The sequence below is a fragment of the Thunnus maccoyii genome, chromosome 23 (assembly GCF_910596095.1).
Source record: "Thunnus maccoyii chromosome 23, fThuMac1.1, whole genome shotgun sequence".
In the NCBI taxonomy this organism is placed as follows: Eukaryota; Metazoa; Chordata; class Actinopteri; order Scombriformes; family Scombridae; genus Thunnus; species Thunnus maccoyii.
In genome coordinates this window covers 26,034,911-26,057,804 of record NC_056555.1, presented here as the reverse complement: position 1 = coordinate 26,057,804, position 22,894 = coordinate 26,034,911, and the positions used below count along the sequence as shown (strand labels likewise).

Genomic DNA, 22,894 nt, shown 5'->3' with positions numbered 1-22,894 from the left:
TGACAGCAGGTGTGTTACCTGACAGCAGGTGTGTTACCTGTCAGCAGGTGTGTTACCTGACAGCAGGTGTGTTACCTGTCAGCAGGTGTGTTACCTGACAGCAGGTGTGTTACCTGACAGCAGGTGTGTTACCTGTCAGCAGGTGTGTTAACTGTCAGCAGGTGTGTTACCTGTCAGCAGGTGTGTTACCTGACAGCAGGTGTGTTACCTGACAGCAGGTGTGTTACCTGTCAGCAGGTGTGTTACCTGACAGCAGGTGTGTTACCTGTCAGCAGGTGTGTTACCTGTCAGCAGGTGTGTTACCTGACAGCAGGTGTGTTACCTGACAGCAGGTGTGTTAACTGTCAGCAGGTGTGTTACCTGTCAGCAGGTGTGTTACCTGTCAGCAGGTGTGTTACCTGACAGCAGGTGTGTTAACTGTCAGCAGGTGTGTTAACTGTCAGCAGGTGTGTTACCTGTCAGCAGGTGTGTTACCTGACAGCAGGTGTGTTACCTGTCAGCAGGTGTGTTACCTGACAGCAGGTGTGTTACCTGACAGCAGGTGTGTTACCTGACAGCAGGTGTGTTACCTGTCAGCAGGTGTGCTACCTGTCAGCAGGTGTGTTACCTGACAGCAGGTATGTTACCTGTCAGCAGGTATGCTACCTGTCAGCAGGTGTGTTACCTGACAGCAGGTGTGTTACCTGTCAGCAGGTGTGTTACCTGTCAGCAGGTGTGTTACCTGACAGGTGCAGGTCCCGTTTCCTCCCAGGCCATCTGAACAGACTCCTTTGTTGCTGCAGGGTCTGTCGGCTTCTTCTGGACACTCTGCAACACAAACAGGAAGCTGACGATGGAGGTTCGTGGAGAGTTGTGACAGCGTTGCTGTTTGGTTTTCTGTGAGGAAACAGACCCCCCCCCCCTCCATCTGTCTACTTCCTTCCTTCTTATCTTCCCTCTCTTCAGTCTTTATCTTTGCTCCTCTCTTATCTCAACATGTCATCACCTCCCTGAAACAACTCAAACTGTAACTGTTTCCTTCTTTCCACTCCGGCTTCTCTCTGAGAACTGAGAACATCAGCTCATGTATTTATTTAAAAACTGAGAAATAAAAGAATAAAACCTTTATGAATCAAAGTGTATTTCACCTCCCAAATTACTGTATTGTATTAAATTAATGTGGTATTATCTGACTCAGTTATAAATAAAAGTATATCATCTGCGTAGAGGGATATTTTATGTATCGTGACAGAGGACAGCTCTGATCTGTGTCTCTGCCTGAAGAAGATAAATCTGAGGACCAACAAGGGATGACTGCCGTCTTGGAGGTTTCATATATGACTTTAATCCAACCAATTTAATCAGAGCAACATTATATGTGAACAAAACTAAGAAGACAAAGTTCCTCTGAAGCGAAGAAGCAGATCACATTCAGACGTCATACCTGTCCTTTGATCTGAATTAATTATTCTTTAATTAAATATTCTTTTCAGTATATTGTGACAAAGTTAGTGAGTCCACACCATTATTCCCCATTATACTTTGTTATTTGTTTGTTTAACCAGTATATGTAGCATTGCTTTACATATTATCCTGAGTTTTGTTGGTGTTTATCATTGTTACATTTACACCTTCATTTATGGAAGTATTCAAGCTCACTTATTGTTTATTGATTTAAGTTCTGAGTCTCTTGAGTTATAGATTAGCTTGTGTTAACATACTCACAGTGCTTTCCAGGAGACACATCACTTCCTGTTTTTAAACTCACTGACATCACACCAGTGATGTCATGGGTTAGACCAAATACGGGGGATTTACTTTACTTATTGAAACGTTTGGTTTAGTATCTGTATGATTTGTACGTATTTTGGTTTGTGATGAGGATTATGTTGCAGATGATGCAATTTGTTGTAAACGGTGTTGACTGTTAGCAATATTGTTATATGCCAAGTTGTCAATAAAAAGGGAACTGATGCCCCCTGCAAGAAACATGGCTCTGCCTTATAGACTGGAGGGTCTGTTTAAGGGGAGAAATGTGGGTTCAGGCGAGAACAGAAATAAGAGAATGACAGTGTAGGTGTGAATGTGATCATGCCTTAGTTTGAGTTATCCTGAGTTAAGCCAGTTACATTTGATTTGATTGTATTCATTGGCCTCCTGCCACCTTCCTCGCTACTCTGGTCAGGCTTCCTCACATATATGTTTGAGTGTTTTTGCTAACAGTTTATAATCCAGCAGGCTGATAGTAAGAGGGAGTAAATCCAAAGCCCCCAAATATTCTGTTTATTATCATTTATGAGAAAACCACCAAATAGTCACAGTTCAGTTAAAAGTTAGAATCAGTGAAATTAATGAAACAATTAATTGATTATCAAAATGTTTGCTGATGAATCTTCTGTTGATCGATTAGTTTATCGATTGATTGTTTCATTGTAATTGAGTCCAGTCAGACAGGAACCAGTTTGTGTCCTGCAGTCAGCAGCTCTCTGACATCTGACCGGATTTTACCCTCAGAACCAGTTGATCAACAGTTTTTATCCTCAAGTTTGACGGTAAAAGTGAAGAATTTTTACTTTCATCTTTCACTGAAGTTCAAACTGTCACTGAGAGTTCAGCTGTTCATCTCTTAACACAGCAAAACACAGAGAGGCAAACATGAACCCCTGGACTACGAGGACATGTATGTGTGTGTCGGGGGGCGTTGGGGGGGCGTTGGGGGGGTTGAACACTGAGGGTCCGGTCAGTCCAGCTTCATGTTTGATGGTCAGCAGATTCTCGTCCTGCTGACTCAGAGATCTGCAGGCAGGAAGGAAGTTCTGATCTGTGCAGGACGAGCTGCATCCTGCAGGACCGAACATGTGACGCGAGTCACCTGGAGGCCTCAGACACTCAACCCCCCCCCCCCCCGCCCCCCCGCCCCCCCCCCCTCCCACTGCGTCACAAGAGAGCTTAATGTTCCACTCTTCTGTTTTGTTCACACACATTCAGGAAGAAACGTCTGGATTAAGTTTAGAGTTTTGTTATGAAGCTGCACAGACTGTTTAAACATGTCAAAACCTGAGAAAAGATATCGACCTCATTAATAGTTTGAAGACTTAGAGACAGGTTGACTGATATATACACTATGTGACTATTTTTAGACCAAGACATTCAGAAAATGATTCAGCAACAGTTTCATGCTCTGAAACACTTTAATAGATAAAACATCAAAATCTTAAATGATGAAAAACATTTGCAGATTTCAGAGTATTTATGTTACAGCTGATTATTATTCAGATTATATTATTGGAATATTATTACAACACTTACTGTACACTTTGTGATGTTTATATATAAATAGCACGAATGACAGTTAAATATGCAAAGTGACTTTAAACATCTTATATTTTTACCTCCTGTGATCAATAACTGTCATAAAACAGGTCACTGCTGTGTTTTAGGTAAAATTCTGAATAAAAAGGTTGCAGCCAGCAAACAGTTTGATAAATGAGCAGCAGATTCTCTGTAATAACTAATAAACTGGACATTTATAGTTTAGGGTTCTGTGGATGTTTTGTGTAAACGTGTTTCTCACCGATGCAGTCGGGGCCCCAGAAACCCGGACAGCAGCTCTTCATCTCCACCTCGCTGTAGCACTCGAAGGAGCAGCCGCTGATGGGTAACTGCAGACTGGCCGTCCTGATGTAGTACCTGAACACACACAGTGCACATCTGTTTACCTCTTTATCCCCAAATGATGAAGGTAAAAGACTCGACCGAACAGGAGATGTGGAGCTCCTTTATGATATAATAAAAATCATCTGTAACATTTCAAAATCAACAAATTATAAAATAATTAGATGTTATGATAAAACTGATTCCTGTATCTTTACTGCTTTGTGTTCGTTATATTCTCACTCAAAGTGTTCGTATGTTGCTGAAATATTTTATAAAATCTAAACACATTTGTTTAAAACAAGCAGCAGAAGCAGAAGCACTAAAAGTACTGAAGTCAAACCACACATGAAAATAAAATAACCAACACGTCCTCGTGATGAAACGACCACAGAGGTCGATTGTACCATGTGACTCCAGAACGACCTGTAGGAACGTTTTCTAATCTGGAGACTTCCAAACCGTCAAACATCATCACTGTCGCGATGCGGTTCAGGTCTGGTCCTGGTTTGGGTTCAAGGAACTACTTCCTCAAAGTTAGGCAACCTCCTTCGTTGTCATGGCAACAGTCAACATCATGACAATGGTAGTTTTAAAAAAACTGTCCTGACTCACCGTTGGAAACAGGAAGTGAACAGCGGTATCTATCAATCAATCAATCAATCAATCAATCAATCAATCAATCAATCAATCTATCTATCTATCTATCCATAATCACTGCGGCCACCAGATGGCGTCTGTCACTAAAACGTGACTAAAGGTCGTTTTTGATCTAAATGACTCGTTCTGTAAAACGTCTTCACTCGTTGTTTATTTTATTATATTTGTGTCGAGAAGCTGTGAGGAGATGTTTGATCCGTACGTGTTTTATTGTCTGATAACCTGGAATCTGTTGCTTTATTAAAATCAAACCCTTTAATGTCAAAGTGAAAACAGATCTGGTCTGATTTAATGATGAATATAAAACTGTTGTTTCACTACTGATTGTGCTGCTGAACGTTCTCCTGCTGGCAGCTGGAAGAGTTCCAGTTAAATATACTGGTAGGAAACTGACTCTTACTGAGGTGGTGCAAGTTGTTATTTGACACTACAAGGAGACAAAATCACAAATGAATGTTTATCTGTGAAACAAAGTGAAATCAGATCATCACATTGTTTCAGCCGTTATGTTAATCTGATGGAGACTTAACGAGACTAAATACCAGCAGCCGAAGCTGAAACACAAGCAGTGGAGGCAAAAGTTCAATATTTCCTTCTGAAATGTGGTGAGTAGAAGTATAAAGTACAGTAACAGAATATAGAAATACTTCAAAGTTGTATGTAAGTAGAGAATCAGAGTAAATGTACTCAGTTGTGTTCGAGCAGTGAAACAAGGTGAAGAGTCTCACCTGCAGTCCTTGGCGGTGGATCCGGGCGTCTGTTTGTATCCGGACGGACACGGAATCAACGCACTGATGCTGCAGGAGTGACACGCCGTCCGAGTCCTCAACACCGTCGAGTTGGAGCAGAAGTTCTGACAGAAGAAGAAACACGACACACGCTGTCATTTAAGATTCACAGCTGCGACGGCGTGGAGGCAAACGCTGGTTCAGGAGACCAAACAAGTCCCATTAATAACGATTTAATGAAGGTGTTTGTAACGTGATGTTCAGGTGTAAATGAACCTATTTTAGCTCAAAAACATTTAAAAGTTGCAGATAACCAATTAAAAACTCATTAATATGTTCCAACCCATTAATTTTATCAGTTAGTTAACTTCAAAGCTGCGGTGAAGCTGAATTTAAGATATTCTGGAGATAAAAATTAAACAATAACTGTTATTTTGTACATTTTAAGGATTTTTACACATTAAAAACATCTTAAAATCTATTTAATTTGATAATTAAGATATGGGGAAATTACTTTTGCCTCTTGAGAGTCTCTTATATCCCATAATAACACCTTGAAAAGATAATGAAGTGAATTATGAGTAAATTAAGACGAACGTCACGTGACCCTTTAAATCTACTGAACGTTTTAAGAGACCTCGGTTACGGGGAGAATTATTCGACAGCAGAAAGTTTTCAAACATCAAAGAGGAGAAAGTGTGTGAGGACTGGAACAGGAAGTGAGCGTAATGACTGTAATGGCTGCTGCTGCGGCGACTATCAGCTGCATCTGATCCACCCAGGAAACAAACGGCGAGCGCGGCGCTTCGTTAGACCTCACACACACACAGAAACTCACCGTCAGGCTTCAAACACTCATCACATGACTTCATGCTTCATTATTCACCTGCTCATTAAAATAATATGACTGAACATGATGTTTCTCATGTATATATATGTAAACTTATTGATCACTTTCAGTGTCGACTGTTACATCTCATACTGTAACTCCTCAATGATCAGAAATCTGTTAGAATACAGAACCTGATCATCTTCATCATCCTCATCCTCATCAATAACTACAGGTGTTTTTTTTTTTTAGCTTTTTTCACATTTAAAAGTGATCTGATCAGTTTGATCAATTTTATCACAAGTTCCATCATTAACGTCTAAAAGAGATCTGATGCATTTTATCATCACTTTCAACTGAGCTGATCAATGTGATCAGAATTTACACGATCAATTACAGACAAAATCAGACTTTACAGTCTTTATTTAATAAGTGTGAAGTTTTCATTTAAAGTTATTTTTAAAGGTGAAAGTTAATGAAACATGACATAAATGAATGAATAGATGGATGATGTTACCTGTTGAGAAGCAGCTGAGGTCATCGTCGGTTCCTTCATCATCATCATCATCGTCATCATCAGAGAGATGAGCAGCAGCTGACTCGTCTCCATGTCTTCTGTCCTCGTCTGTCTGATCTGCTCTCAGAGTCTCTCGTCCTTTTCAGCGTCTGGTTGTTCCTCCTCCTCCTCCTCCTCCTCCTCCTCCTCCTCCTCCTCCTCCTCCTCCTCCTCCTCCCGGCACTTTCAGCCCCCCCTCCATGTGCTTCCTGAAGAGCTCAAAGCAAACCGCTGACTCATGTTTTTTTTACACACTGATGTAACTTTCATGCAGACGACATTAAATCACAGATTCAGACTTTGTTGAACGTTGAATTATTGGAGCTGTTTTAAGGACACGAGACTAAATAAACCTGCCGTGCTGCGGTTTGAAAGGCTGATTCTGGTCTAACGTTCAGTCAGATGACGACATGTGACTCCTCGTTACTGGCTGTGTTACTGTGACAAATATTCTAGTTTACAGGATTAAATCTCACAATCTACAGGTTGGAAACAACAACATTAAATGAATAAATACGTGAAAAATATTAAGATTTACAAATTTAACATTTAATGCAAGAACTTTGAGGTTTGTTGCAATAAACTCTGTTAATGTGACAAACTGTCTTAAACTCTTTGTAAATCTGTGTTTTCAGCCTGATGAAGGTCAGCTGAGACGTCATCATCAGCATCATCGTATTAGAGGAGATGAAGATCTCATCCGTACTGAAGAGGAAATCCTGATAGAATCTAATAAAAATGCAACAAATTCTCTTCAGTCACTGCAAAGGTTGAGAACTAATCTTCTGGTGTGACTGATGGAGTGTTTTAGTAGTTAAACATTTGTAATTTCCATCTGACTGAAGAGGATTTATCTGTGTTCTTTGGGTTCAAAAGTCAAAGTGACGCAATTAAATCTTCAAAAAACAAACAAAGAAAAGAAAGAAGACGCTGGTTATTATTGTGATATCTGCCCTCTAATAACACCTGGACGTACCTGCAGGATTCATGACATCACAGCTAGTTTGGAGCCAATCGAAACACTGAGAACTTTACAGCGACGCAGGAAACATCGACAATATTTACAGATTAAAGGTTCAGAAGCTTTAACGAGGTAATAAAAGTCAAATATGAATAAATATGAATAAATCTGTCTGGGCTCATTAAATGTGTCAGTTTATTTCTGCTTGTTTTAATTTTAGTTTTTACTGTCAATCAGCTGGTGTGTGTGTATGTGTGTGTGTGTGTGTGTGTGTGTGTGTGTGTGTGTGTGTGTGTGTGTGTGTGTGTGTGTGTGTGTGTGTGTGTGTGTGTGTGTGTGTGTGTGTGCAGAGACAGAGAATAGCAGGAAATCCTGGACTGTAACTAAGAACCTGTCGCTGTTTTCTCTTTCCTGAAACTTTCTGCTCTGTCATCACACACTGCTGATAACACACACACACACACACACACACACACACACACACACACACACACACACACACACACACACACACACACACACTGTTTTCTGCTGAGCAGCATTAAACAGGACGAACCAAACTCAACTTATATTTCTTTACGTCTACTGTGTCACATGTTCTTCTAGCAGCTCGACTCTGTTCTTAAATACATAAATAAATATTATTATTAAATATTATTCCACATGTCTGCTGCTTCATTTTAAACACATTTCACCAAAAGTCAAAGACAGATTTGAGTTCTGTCAGTTTTTAGAATCAAACTAATTCTGTTGATGTTTTAAATCTTGTATTTCTATTTTAATGTGTTATATTCATTGTATTACACCTTTATTATTACTCATTATTAATTTAATTTCTACCTTCTTTTTCAGTGTGTTTTAATATTTTGATGGTTGTTTAAATTGTCTGTTTTTTTGTTTCTAATGATTTAAACTTTTATATTTTACTAATAAGCACTTTGAGCATTATTATATTCGACTCACTGACTGACCAAAGAAAGCTTCAGAACAGAAGGAGTCAGACTGGAAAAACAAACAACTAAGACCAAAACCTAAACTAACAGTTTAAAATGGCCAGAACTGAGGAAAAAGAAGAAATAAAATAACTAACAGCCTCAGAGAGCAGCTGATCGGAACAAGAAGAGACTGAAGAGGTAAGACGTATCGTATCGCTTCACCAGATCTCTCCTTGGGGAAGTCTGGCAGTCTTACAAGCTCAAAGGAGGAAGTGGATGATTTTGTCAAGGAAACCTTCAGCGATTCATCAAGAAAATAACCTTCGCACCATCGATAAACCAACAATACCCCTCAGCACAGAACCCCCATCCCGGAGAAAGGTCCAGAAGATCATCATCTGCTCCGGGTCTCAGCAGTATACCGTACAAAGTACACAAGAAATGCCCCGATTTCCTCCGAAGGCTTTGGAAGCTTATATGGAGAATTTGGTCCAGGGACGCTGCTCCAGCGAGCTGCTAAAGACCAGAAGGTGCTTTGTCCCCAAAGCGCTGGACTCCACACAGATCAGCCAGTTCTGGACCATCTCTCTGCTCGGTGTGCAGGGAAAGATCTTCTTTTCTATACTCACCTTCATGTTGACACATCTACTCCGATGGGTGGTGTTGAAGGGTTCTCTGGGTGGTTGGAGCACACAGGACCATCTCTGCTGACTCATCCAGGAAGCCAAGAGAAAAGGCTCGACTGTGTTACTGCGTATGGGTCGACTTCAGTCCGCCAGGTTCACAGCAGAGTGGCGGCTTGTTGAGAAAGGCTTCATGATGGGATGCACCATATCTCACATCTTGTTCGTCATGGGAACGAACCTAATTATTACATCAGCCAGCAAAGAGTCCAGAGGGCCAAAGACCATCACAGGAAGTCATTTCTGCAGTGGAAAGAGCCTCCTATTGGCTCAGGCACAAGAAGGAAAGTTAATCAATTGTTTAATCAATATTTTCAGTAAGATTATATTTCAAATATTTTAAATTGTAAATAGAAAATTGATTTTTTGGACGTTTAATTTTAAAGTTGACTTTTATCCCTTTATTGCATTTAATTTTTTAATTGAAATATATAGTTTTACGTACTAATTATATTCATCTTTTTTCAATTTTAAAATGTATCAATTATTATTTGATTACAAATGCATTTTGTAATTAAACCCTGTGAAAGGTTATAATTAAACTCATGAATGATAATTATAATAACAAACATGTTTTTATAAGTGAGAATATTAAACATGTTTTAATCTTCTGTGTATTTTTTTTATTCATCTCTCAGTAAAGTTGGTCTTTGTAGTTTTTTGTAGTTTTTTTGTCTGGTTTGTCCAGCAGGGGGCAGCAGAGTGATGACATCACAGACAGGAAGTCACAGCTGAAACAATAAACAGATGGTGTCACTCTCTCTCTTCTCTCTGTTGGATTATTGTAGCTGGAAATGAAGAAATGAGAGATTTTAGTGAGAAGATGAAAGCTGAAACTATAAAAAGTGACCGTTGCCATGACAACTGCATCCACTGAGAAGGCCATGAGATGTGGCTGAAAGCTTCAAAAACAGGAAAACCAAAGTCTGTTTTTCAGGAAACTGTTTCATGTTGTTTGTTTTCTCTTGTTTGTATTTTGTCTTCATACAAACTGTTTTTATGTTGTTTGTATTTACATAAACAAATAAATAAATACATAAATAGAATAAAATAAATAAAATATTAAATATTTTTGCTTGAAATAAAGACTTAAATGATAAATCAATTATCAAAATAGTTGCTGATTGTTTTTTTTTTTGTTAATCAATTAATCGTTAAAGTTCTTTAATATTTAATAAACAACCAAAATCTGCTTCTGTTTTTCAGCAAACTGTTGAAATAATTTCATTTTTACTGAGTTGTTCTTTGATTTTTATGGTTTTCATGTTGTTTGTTTTGTTACATTAATCTGTTTTTTCAGGATTATAAATATTCACGACAGAATAAAACTAAACGTTTACAAAACTGTAAATATAAAATATTGTGTTTTTTGTTCAGAATATTACAGACTGCAGTAAAAATCAAACACAAATATTTATATATAAATAATCATTTATTGCAAAAAATACAAAAACATTTCATCATTTTTTATATTATTGATGTTTCAGACGTTTTGATTCTTTTTACTGAAACGTTTGTTATTTTGTTTCTTCTGATTAAAGATTCTGAAGTTTGAATTCTGCTGCTGGTGGCGCCGCAGACGCCGAACGTCCTCAACAGGAAGTTCACTACAGTTTAAACGTCACACAAACACCAAACTGAAGGATTTCCTCTTCGTTCGTCAGTTTATATAAAGTCATTTTACCACCAATCACAGTCTGAGGTTGTACGAAGGTTCCTGATTGGTCGAAGGAGAATCTGATGAGTTTGTCTCTGCAGCTCGTCTGTTTTTAATAATATTTTCTTTATTTACAGGTGTGACTCGTGTTTATCTGCAGGTGTGACTCGTGTTTAGTTGCAGGTGTGACTCGTGTTTAGTTGCAGGTGTGACTCGTGTTTAGTTGCAGGTGTGACTCGTGTTTAGTTGCAGGTGTGACTCGTGTTTATCTGCAGGTGTGACTCGTGTTTAGTTGCAGGTGTGACTCGTGTTTATCTGCAGGTGTGACTCGTGTTTAGTTGCAGGTGTGACTCGTGTTTATCTGCAGGTGTGACTCGTGTTTATCTGCAGGTGTGACTCGTGTTTATCTGCAGGTGTGACTCGTGTTTAGTTGCAGGTGTGACTCGTGTTTATCTGCAGGTGTGACTCGTGTTTATCTGCAGGTGTGACTCGTGTTTATCTGCAGGTGTGACTCGTGTTTAGTTGCAGGTGTGACTCGTGTTTATCTGCAGGTGTGACTCGTGTTTAGTTGCAGGTGTGACTCGTGTTTATCTGCAGGTGTGACTCGTGTTTAGTTGCAGGTGTGACTCGTGTTTATCTGCAGGTGTGACTCGTGTTTATCTGCAGGTGTGACTCGTGTTTAGTTGCAGGTGTGACTCGTGTTTAGTTGCAGGTGTGACTCGTGTTTAGTTGCAGGTGTGACTCGTGGTTAGTTGCAGGTGTGACTCGTGTTTATCTGCAGGTGTGACTCGTGTTTATCTGCAGGTGTGACTCGTGTTTATCTGCAGGTGTGACTCGTGTTTAGTTGCAGGTGTGACTCGTGTTTATCTGCAGGTGTGACTCGTGTTTAGTTGCAGGTGTGACTCGTGTTTATCTGCAGGTGTGACTCGTGTTTATCTGCAGGTGTGACTCGTGTTTATCTGCAGGTGTGACTCGTGTTTAGTTGCAGGTGTGACTCGTGTTTATCTGCAGGTGTGACTCGTGTTTAGTTGCAGGTGTGACTCGTGTTTATCTGCAGGTGTGACTCGTGTTTAGTTGCAGGTGTGACTCGTGTTTATCTGCAGGTGTGACTCGTGTTTAGTTGCAGGTGTGACTCGTGTTTATCTGCAGGTGTGACTCGTGTTTATCTGCAGGTGTGACTCGTGTTTATCTGCAGGTGTGACTCGTGTTTAGTTGCAGGTGTGACTCGTGTTTATCTGCAGGTGTGACTCGTGTTTATCTGCAGGTGTGACTCGTGTTTATCTGCAGGTGTGACTCGTGTTTAGCTGCAGGTGTGACTCGTGTTTATCTGCAGGTGTGACTCGTGTTTAGTTGCAGGTGTGACTCGTGTTTATCTGCAGGTGTGACTCGTGTTTAGTTGCAGGTGTGACTCGTGTTTATCTGCAGGTGTGACTCGTGTTTATCTGCAGGTGTGACTCGTGTTTATCTGCAGGTGTGACTCGTGTTTATCTGCAGGTGTGACTCGTGTTTATCTGCAGGTGTGACTCGTGTTTATCTGCAGGTGTGACTCGTGTTTATCTGCAGGTGTGACTCGTGTTTAGTTGCAGGTGTGACTCGTGTTTATCTGCAGGTGTGACTCGTGTTTAGTTGCAGGTGTGACTCGTGTTTATCTGCAGGTGTGACTCGTGTTTATCTGCAGGTGTGACTCGTGTTTATCTGCAGGTGTGACTCGTGTTTAGTTGCAGGTGTGACTCGTGTTTATCTGCAGGTGTGACTCGTGTTTAGTTGCAGGTGTGACTCGTGTTTATCTGCAGGTGTGACTCGTGTTTAGTTGCAGGTGTGACTCGTGTCTATTTGCAGGTGTGCATGTCGTTCATGCTCTCGCAGCGCCTGCAGTGGACGTAGCAGCACCAGACGAACTTGCACTCGCAGCGCTGGACGTGTCTGACCAGGTGCGTGTTGTATCCGCGGCCGCAGCAGAGCAGGTTGCAGCCATCGGAGCCGCTGGATGTCCGGTTGCAGCGGCGCCCTCTGGTGCCGAACACGCCGACGCGCCGGTCCTCCAGGCAGTAGTTTGGAGACTTGTTGATGAAGATGAGCTGGTGTTTGTCAACGGGGAGGCGGCGCTGCTCCTTCCTCCTCGTCTTCCTCCTCGATCTGTCAGACACCTGGACACTGTGCTCGTACCGCTCCTTCAGATACACGCCGACACGCTCAAACGCCGCCATCGTCCTCCAACACGTCTTCACCGCACAGGAGCCGGAGACGCCGTGACAGCGACAGTCAGTGGACATCGTCCGGTCGATGGCCTGAGACACAGAGAAGAAGAAGAAGAAGAAGAAGAAGAAGAAGAAGAAGAAGAAGAAGAAGAAGAAGAGATTGCTACAGACGTCAATTTATCATCTGCAGCGTTCGGTGGTAAAATGTAAGTTTAAATAATGCTGTCAGATTTAGGCAGGCTTTTAATGTGAAACTCCTGCAGGAAGCATGTGTAACCTGACCTGTCGTCCGGCCTCGCTGTTGTGCTGGTTCATGGTCAGCAGCGTGTATCCTCCTCGAGCTGTCGACGTGTTTTTGGGGGCGCCGTCGATGAATTTCCTGCTGAACCAGGTTCCGTACTGGATGTGGTCGGAGCAGCCGCCCCAGTGCCAGCCCTCGGCCGGCGAGCCGCCGCCCTGCCGCCGGGCGTCGCAGCCGCACTCCGTCAGGTTGCCCTGACTGCAGGAGCGCGTGACGGCGTGGACCAGCCCTGCCGCCATCACCGCATACAAGAACGCCGTCTCTTTAGTTCCTGCACGACCAGAAACAACAAAGCGAACGTTAACATCAGATTTTACACGTCAGCGTCTTCAAACGTTTTGACTCAAACTTTTAGCAGATCCAAAGCTGAATCCAGTATTTCTACAGGCAGTCCTGCCTGGGGTCATGTGTGAACGGGAGCAGGGATCCATGTTCAGGAAAATCTGTAGCGCCAGTTTCCCACCTCAAGACCTTGTATCATTTCAGGGAAAATGGCGTCTGGTTGGATGGCGTGCTGAGCAGTCACATCCCTCCGTGCTCCGCAAAGAGTCCCGACATAATACTTATCGACAACACAACTCTGCCCAAAGTATGATAAAAAATACGAAGCCTTCAGTCTCTTAAACCCTCCCGTTCAAAGACGGTTCAGGGCAGAGTTATGACGAGACGCCGACAGATACCACATGGAGAAGAAAGCAAAAGGTTCGTTTCAGAGGAGGCTACAAACACATCAGTGGAAACGATATTGAAAGTTATCGACTCATTTGGAAAACGTGTGTGGACGACCACACGGAGGAAGTTAGTGGTCAGATGCAGCAGCATAGCAACATGCTAGCAGCAGCACAGCAACATGCTGGCAGCAGCACAGCAACATGCTGGCAGCAGCATAGCAACATGCTAGCAGCAGCACAGCAACATGCTGGCAGCAGCACAGCAACATGCTAGCAGCAGCACAGCAACATGCTAGCAGCAGCACAGCAACATGCTGGCAGCAGCACAGCAACATGCTAGCAGCAGCACAGCAACATGCTGGCAGCAGCACAGCAACATGCTGGCAGCAGCATAGCAACATGCTAGCTGCAGCACAGCAACATGCTAGCAGCAGCACAGCAACATGCTAGCAGCAGCACAGCAACATGCTAGCTGCGACAGCTAAAACAGTGCAGTTAAGAGTGCAGAAAGGAAAACGATGACATGAAGGGACACATACTGAACCAAGAAACATACAAGAGAAGATGGTGTCTTCATCTAAAAGTTTGAAAAAGAAAGAGTCAATCATCATAATCCTCTTCACTAAACTAGTAGTACGGGATGTGCAGAGACCACTATTTGTGTTTGTATCTGTTGAGACAGCATTTTATTCATATTTTTATTGGAATAAAAGTGGAAATAGGCGTTTACGCAAATTACGCTTTAATTTTAGGATATTAAATAAGTTAAATAAGTGTTCATGAATAAACTACCTTATGAAGGACGACGTCCCCACACCGGGTCTCTAACTGGAGAGACGACTGCGCTGACTACTGAGATAAAACTTTACTCATCACCTCCCTGCAGACAGACCTCTACCTGTTTATACACCCATAACACACAGACAGCACAGCCTGGAACATGTAGAAGAACTTCAAAGGTGATTCTTGTTTTGCTCTTTTCATTTATTGCCTATTTTTTTACAACCTAACTTTGTGGAAAGGAGAAGAGGAACAACAGGTTATGGAGAGTCTCTTGGTAACACCCCCAACTCCAGGACTGATGTCATAATAAGGAAATGTGCGTCATGCAGCAGGTGGATGTGACTCCCCTCACTGAGACCTGCTGATAGACGTCACAGCGGAGCAGAGGAGAGACACTGAGATAGTGATGTAACCGACCTGCGAGCTAGTATATGTATGAAACAAATATTCATATTAAATTCACTATTTGTGCTTTGCTGAATAACGTATTTGTATTCGGGCGCACCGCCAGTGAGGGAAGACATCTGAAAGCGAACAGAAACCGCTAATCTGCAAAGAAGAGCAGGCGAGGAAAGAAGGCGAAGCAGCACTTCACAGCTTCATCTGCAGGTTGAACATTGAACACAAACAGTGTAAAAGTTCTGATGATGGTCGTACCTCGAGGTTTTCACTCCGCCTCCTTAAACCTTTATTAAGATCAGCTTCAGCTTCAGCTTCTGTGATATTTGCTGCTCGTCTTTTAATTGAAAGGAACTTAAAGACTATTAGACGTAAAGAGCTTAAAGACTAACGGATACGTCAGATGTTCAGCTACGAGTCGCCGTCTGTTCCAGCAGGTGTTTGATCATCACTGGACGTCTTCTCCAGATTTATTGTCTTATTATTGATTTGGTTCATGTTTATGGATAAAACAATGATCATAAAATAGAAATGTGTTGCATCAACACTAAACTAAACTCAGTCTTCCTACTGGTTACATACTGGTTACATACTGGTTACATACTGGTTACATACTGGTTACATACTGGTTGGAGGTGATGTCAGTCTGACTCCTGACAGACTGATAGATAGATATCAGAGATCGATATTTAATAATCAATATTTCAAATAGCCCTTAAATGATCACTGTATAATCAATTTGAAACTAACAAAACTAATAGAACTTATAAAGGTTATTAAAGGTTATTAAAGGTTATTAAAAGTTATTAAAGGTTATATAAATGAAATGTTTTTGAATAATGTTCAGACTGTAGAATCAATAACAGTTACAGCAGATTAATATAAACAATGTGGATGTTATATATATATATATATACATTATATTTACAATACTTGGTAAATATAATGAACTCTGGATTAACAGCCGCTTCCTCCTAAACACAAAGAAATACATTTTAAAACCTGTTAATTTATCCTTCAGATGAATTTATTTATTTAAGATTTAAACTGGATGTAGATAAATATCAACACAGCAGCTGTATAATAAAATAAAATAAAAACAGATTTATTCTCTTTCAGAACTTTCCAGCGAGAAGTTTTATTATTATATTATATTATTAAAGAACAACTGAATTTCTAGTTAATAATGTCATCATCATAACAACATATTAGATTCACTAATGTTGCTTTGCTGAGCACAGAATGAATTTTATCTCTTATACAAATGTGTGAAAAAGGTCAAAGTGTTAATGTCAGTAAACTCTCCCATCGATCAGTTATTAATTCTTATTTAATTATTATTTAAATGGTTCAGTTTTCTCTGCTTGTGTTTTCTCTTCATGATTGTTGAGTTATGATCTGTTCAGAAACAGACTCTTCTCTTCCATATGACTCTAACCCTGAAGAAAACGGACTCCTCTGCTGATGTATTTACATCTGTGACTTGTTTACGTTGCGTATTAACACTGACGGGACACGAGCAGCTCCTCGCCGCCCGCCATACATCCTCATACATCCTCATACATCCTCATACATCCTCGTACATCCTCATACATCCTCATACATCCTCATACATCTTCGTACATCCTCATACATCCTCATACATCCTCGTACATCCTCATACATCCTCATACATCCTCATACATCCTCATACATCCTCATACATCCTCGTACATCCTCGTACATCCTCGTACATCCTCATACATCCTCATACATCCTCATACATCCTCGTACATCCTCGTACATCCTCATACATCCTCATACATCCTCATAGATCCTCGTACATCCTCATACATCCTCATACATCTTCATACATCCTCATACATCCTCATACATCCTCATACATCCTCGTACATCCTCATACATCCTCATACATCCTCATACATCCTCATACATCCTCATACATCCTCATACATCTTCGTACATCCTCATACATCCTCATACATCCTCATAGATCCTCGTACATCCTCATACATCCTCATACATCCTCATACATCCTCATACATCCTCATACATCCTCATACATCCTCGTACATCCTCATACATCCTCGTACATCCTCATACATCCTCATACATCTTCATACATCCTCATACATCCTCATACATCCTCATACATCCTCATACATCTTCATACATCCTCATACATCCTCGTACATCCTCGTACATCCTCATACATCCTCATACATCCTCATACATCCTCATACATCCTCATACATCCTCATACATCTTCGTACATCCTCATACATCCTCATACATCCTCGTACATCCTCGTACATCCTCGTACATCCTCATACATCCTCATACATCCTCGTACATCCTCATACATCCTCATACATCCTCATACATCCTCATACATCCTCATACATCCTCATACATCCTCATACATCCTCATACATCCTCATACATCCTCATACATCTTCGTACATCCTCATACATCCTCATACATCCTCGTACATCCTCGTACATCCTCATACATCCTCGTACATCCTCGTACATCCTCGTACATCCTCATACATCCTCATACATCCTCATACATCCTCGTACATCCTCGTACATCCTCATACATCCTCATACATCCTCGTACATCCTCGTACATCCTCATACATCCTCGTACATCCTCATACATCCTCATACATCCTCGTACATCCTCATACATCCTCGTACATCCTCATACATCCTCGTACATCCTCATACATCCTCATACATCCTCGTACATCCTCGTACATCCTCATACATCCTCGTACATCCTCATACATCCTCATACATCCTCGTACATCCTCATACATCCTCGTACATCCTCATACATCCTCGTACATCCTCATACATCTTCATACATCCTCATACATCCGGCCTCGCCACATCTTCTTCTTCTCCTTCGTCTCACCTGCTCCTGCGTTCCCTCGTCACGTGTGAAAAGGTTCAAGCTGGAAATGTTCCTGAACGCAGCTGCAGGTGTGAACAGTGAAAACTGCCTGACAGGTTTTCCCACTAATTTACCAGGATGTGTGTGTGTGAAAGAGTGAAACACATCCTGAAGATAAACATTCATTCACCTTTTTTATTATTTGGATTTTGGCCGTTTTAAAGCCTCGATCTGCGAACAGCGACTTCTCTGTCAGCATGAAGACGCTGAACTCATTACAGCCACTTACAGACGCCTCACATGCTTTTAATGTCCTGACAGGAAACATGTGACCCACACAGAAACATTTGTTATCTAACATGACTCTCAGATATAATCTGCAGCGTCTGAACCTCCATTAAAATCACCTTTCTGAGTCAAGCTCTGAACGTATATATATATATATATAATAAACCCTCCGATAAAACGCTGCTGATTGGATTAAAGTTCAGCTTTAAGAACTGAAGAGACGTCACGAGACAAACGCTGCAACTCTGGTTCACAACTACAACTATTCACAACTACAACGATTCACAACTACAACGATTCACAACTACAACTATTCACAACTACAACGATTCACAACTACAACTATTCACAACTACGACTATTCACAACTACAACGATTCACAACTACAACGATTCACAACTACAACTATTCACAACTACGACTATTCACAACTACAACGATTCACAACTACAACTATTCACAACTACAACGATTCACAACTACAACTATTCACAACTACAACGATTCACAACTACAACTATTCACAACTACAACGATTCACAACTACAACTATTCACAACTACGACTATTCACAACTACAACGATTCACAACTACAACGATTCACAACTACAACTATTCACAACTACAACGATTCACAACTACAACTATTCACAACTACAACGATTCACAACTACAACTATTCACAACTACGACTATTCACAACTACAACGATTCACAACTACAACGATTCACAACTACAACTATTCACAACTACGACTATTCACAACTACAACGATTCACAACTACAACTATTCACAACTACAACGATTCACAACTACAACTATTCACAACTACAACGATTCACAACTACAACTATTCACAACTACAACGATTCACAACTACAACTATTCACAACTACGACTATTCACAACTACAACGATTCACAACTACAACGATTCACAACTACAACTATTCACAACTACAACGATTCACAACTACAACGATTCACAACTACAACTATTCACAACTACAACGATTCACAACTACAACTATTCACAACTACAACGATTCACAACTACAACTATTCACAACTACGACTATTCACAACTACAACGATTCACAACTACAACGATTCACAACTACAACTATTCACAACTACAACGATTCACAACTACAACGATTCACAACTACAACTATTCACAACTACAACGATTCACAACTTCAGAGGCTCGGAGACGTTAAACTGCTGCTGAATCAGCTTCATGATGATTGTGGAGGAAAGAAAATATCCTTAAATTAAATCTTAAATGATCCCTGAAGACACACGCAGAGATTCTTTCATCTGAACAAATAAAGACTCTTTCTGGTCCTTGTTTAATGGGTTTAATGGGTTTGAAGGGATTAAATCCTGTAAAATATCATATAAACTAATCTGTTATTTCTTTTAATCAAGGAAAACATTTGAGGAAGATTTTTATGCCGTTTAAAGGTTTTTAACTTCTTCATTTATCTTTTAATTAACCACAAAGTCTTTGCCTCTATTATTATTATTATTATTGTTTATATGTTAAAACCACATTAATTAATCCACTCAGTAAAACCCTTCACATGTTTCATAATGTGTCCATAAATATGTTTTATATCTGATTAAACTGTTCAAATCTTTTAAAACATCATCAACTGGCAGCTGAACATGTTTCAGATTTAATGTAAACTGATGAGAATTAATGTGTGAATTAAGATGCAAAGTCATTTATTTAAAATCTGCTTCATTAGTTAATTAAGAGCTTCTGAAGCTAAATTGATATGAGACTTCCGGTTCTTGTTTTTAACCCTTAAAACACGAGAAATGAGATGAAATGAGATTAAATGAGATGAAATGAGATTTCAGTTTTCAGACTAATGAGCAGTTGAAGGGATTAGTGAATTAGTGAACTGTAATTAAAGGTTCATTAAGGTTCATGAATGAACTGATCAGTGCTCACCGCTCGTGAGCTCGTGGCCGAACACGGACTGCCGGTCTCCGGTGGAGCAGTTCCACCTCTCGTGTCTGAACTGGCTCTGACACTCGGTGACGGCCAGCCGGGCTCCGTCCTGGATGCTGGGCAGCAGGAACGGCTTCTTCCGGCACAGCTCGCGCTGTTTGGGGCTGAGCGGGGGCGAGCTGCAGCCCAACTTCTCCGGGACTCCCGCCGGGGTCAGACCCAACCGCCTGCAGGCGACACCGGCACCAACATCATCATCACCATCATCACCATCATCATCATCATCACCATCACCACCACCATCATCATCATCACCATCACCATCACCATCACCATCATCATCATCATCACCATCATCATCATCATCATCATCACCATCACCACCACCATCATCATCATCATCATCACCATCATCACCACCACCATCATCATCATCATCACACTGAGCAGTTTTTTACAACCTCTGAACTGCGTTTATACACTGAAATAAATAACAAATCTGCACATGTGAAGGTCAAAGGTCAAACGGTGTATAAACTGCTGATTGATATTTATTTTAATAAAATGTCAAATTTAAAAATGATCCACTTGTGAAGCTCTGACTGCTGAAACTGATACTGTCATAATTACTGGAGCGGTGCGCATGCGCGTTAACAGCGCACAGAGTCCCTCAGGTGATTTATTCTGCTTTTATTAAACAGTGAATGAATAACAGAACAGATGTGTCGCTTATTTTATTTTTTTTACAGAATTATTCCCACAGCTGACTGATTTAAATTTCAGATAAGTGTCTCGCGCGTTAAATCACAGCTGTTAGAAGTAAAACACTGAATAGTGAATGAAAACCAGGTGAACACGTCTGCTGGGTCACTGAGGATCAAACTTCGCGCTCAGCCGTGAAATCACCGCTTTTCTTCACTGGAATTTCACTTTATTGGACGCACAAAGTTTCTGCGTCAAACCAGCGCGCGCACAATTAATCCCAAAAATGTTGGTGTTTTATTTACAAAACTGATATTTTATGGACTTTTTTTTTTACCGCCGGCGTTTCAGACACTTTACTGGATAATATCTGAAATGATGTTTGCTCGTAGAAACAGACAGAAGAGCCTTCAATTCACTGCTCTGTTAATGAAATTAGGCGGATTCCAAACAGACACAGAGGCCTGAACGCAGCTGGACAAACTCTGCTTTCATGTCCAGAAAATTCTACATTTTAGAGTTAATTTAGCTTCATCCTTCAGCTGAGTTTAATATGTTGTGTTTAATATGTTGTGTTTAAGTGATATTTTGTCCCAGAAGCTGCAGCTCCTGAATAAAATCTATAAATCAGATGTTTTAAATGGAATTTGGTTTTATTGGATCTCCAGACTGAATTGCGTAATAAAAGCGTCAAAACAGTTTAAATACAGACATCCAACCCTGGAAAACTGCTAAAAAAATCTGCTTTTGTTTCCATGAAATATAATTCTGAAGACGCGACGCTCGACGTGTTTTAACAGAATAAACAACTTTATATTTATAGCATCAAACATCTTATTATGTGGATTATAGACTCATGTGAGGCGGTGCGTCCCGGAGCCCGGAGCCCGGGGCCCGGAGCCCGGAGCCCGGAGCCCGGGAGCCCGGAACCCGGAGCCCGGGAGCTCGGAGCCCGGAGCAGGTGAGCCTCAGATTCACGGTTCTGTTAACGGAGTCTGGTCTCATACTCACACCCAGCTGGCTCTGCAGCACAGCGGACACACGGAGGCCAGCAGCAGGGTCAGGGTGCACATGTGTCGGACTCCGCAGCTCCGTGTCTCCATGACCTCCTCATCAGTCTGTCCACCAGTCTCATACTAAAACCCGGGTCGGGAGCAGGTGGGTAAATCCTGGTCTCAGTCCGCGCGGAGGATCCCGCTCTGACTGCCGGGAGGATGAGTGATGTGAGTCCCTGCTGGAGGATCCCGTTCAGCCCGCAGACCGCTTCTTATTCTGCAGCAGAGGAAGCGGGACCGACCGGACCAGTCTGGGTCCTGCAGGATCCTGATTGGAGCAGCAGAGGCTTCATAGTCACAGCTGACGTCAGAGCTGGACGCTGATTGGACGGAGCAGAGAGACTGACAGCTGGGTTATTTATGCACCGAGGTGATATCTGATCCTGCAGTGAACTTCTGCAAAGAACCTGATGATTAATCACAGACCGAACTCCATTCAGATATCCGCTAATTTAACAGTCTGACACTGAAAAACATCACTTATAACAAAAGTTAAAAGTTATAAAAGTTATAAAAGTTATAACCGAGGAGCTGCTGTCTGATGTTTAATAGTTTGGTTTTGTGGTTATTTTAATCATAATCAGTTCTGTTTGGATCTAAAGTGGAATCATTAATCAATTTCTGTCAATTAAACACTATTTAACACTGAAATATTAAGACATTTTATGAATTAACAGATTTATCAACTAATTAATATGCAGTGGAACTGCATGAGTTTTTAATGCAGTTTGGTGTGAATGTTAGTTGAAATTTTAAAAAATCACATTAAAGATAAAAGGTTATAGGCAACATATTTAAAAACATTTTAAAACATATTTTTTATCAGTTTTATTGAACAAAACTTCACTCAACTGTTTCTGGAGCTTTCAGCTCATCAGTGGAGGGAGAATCCATCAAAAAGCTCTGGAGTAAGTGGACTTTGAGTTTAGAACTTAGTTTGTGTGTGAAAACTTTTCATGCTGGTCTTTTGCAGATTTTGATGATGTG

The 22,894-nt window shown here is 41.0% G+C and overlaps 2 protein-coding genes across 2 annotated transcripts in view; both read right to left on the bottom strand.

Moving 5' to 3' along the window:
* stab2 (stabilin 2) overlaps positions 1–6,488 on the bottom strand; it is a 48,605-nt gene extending 42,117 nt beyond the window's left edge. The window contains exons 1-4 of the mRNA XM_042403541.1: positions 6,368–6,488; positions 5,022–5,146; positions 3,554–3,669; positions 722–807 (exon numbers count right to left, since the gene is read on the bottom strand). Coding sequence (XP_042259475.1) covers positions 722–807; positions 3,554–3,669; positions 5,022–5,146; positions 6,368–6,460 — 420 coding nt within the window. The 5' untranslated portion in view covers positions 6,461–6,488. The remainder of the gene's footprint in view (positions 1–721; positions 808–3,553; positions 3,670–5,021; positions 5,147–6,367) is intronic.
* A 5,881-nt stretch (positions 6,489–12,369) lies between these two features.
* wnt16 (wingless-type MMTV integration site family, member 16) lies at positions 12,370–22,176 on the bottom strand. Its single transcript, XM_042403412.1, has 4 exons — positions 21,864–22,176; positions 20,151–20,377; positions 13,123–13,412; positions 12,370–12,930 (listed from the first exon to the last, which is right to left on the bottom strand). The coding sequence occupies exons 1-4, from the start codon at positions 21,953–21,955 to the stop codon at positions 12,472–12,474; spliced, it is 1,068 nt and encodes a 355-aa protein (XP_042259346.1). The 5' UTR covers positions 21,956–22,176; the 3' UTR covers positions 12,370–12,471.
* Between the last annotated feature and the right edge of the window lie 718 nt (positions 22,177–22,894).

Excerpts from the sequence above, each read along its gene's own strand:
- wnt16 (XM_042403412.1), bottom strand. The coding sequence starts at position 21,955 with ATGGAGACACGGAGCTGCGGAGTCCGACACATGTGCACCCTGACCCTG. Across the intron at positions 13,413-20,150 it reads CGGCCACGAGCTCACGAGCG|GAACTAAAGAGACGGCGTTC; the intron begins GTGAGCACTGAT and ends CTGGTCGTGCAG. Across the intron at positions 12,931-13,122 it reads ACAGCGAGGCCGGACGACAG|GCCATCGACCGGACGATGTC; the intron begins GTCAGGTTACAC and ends TCTGTGTCTCAG.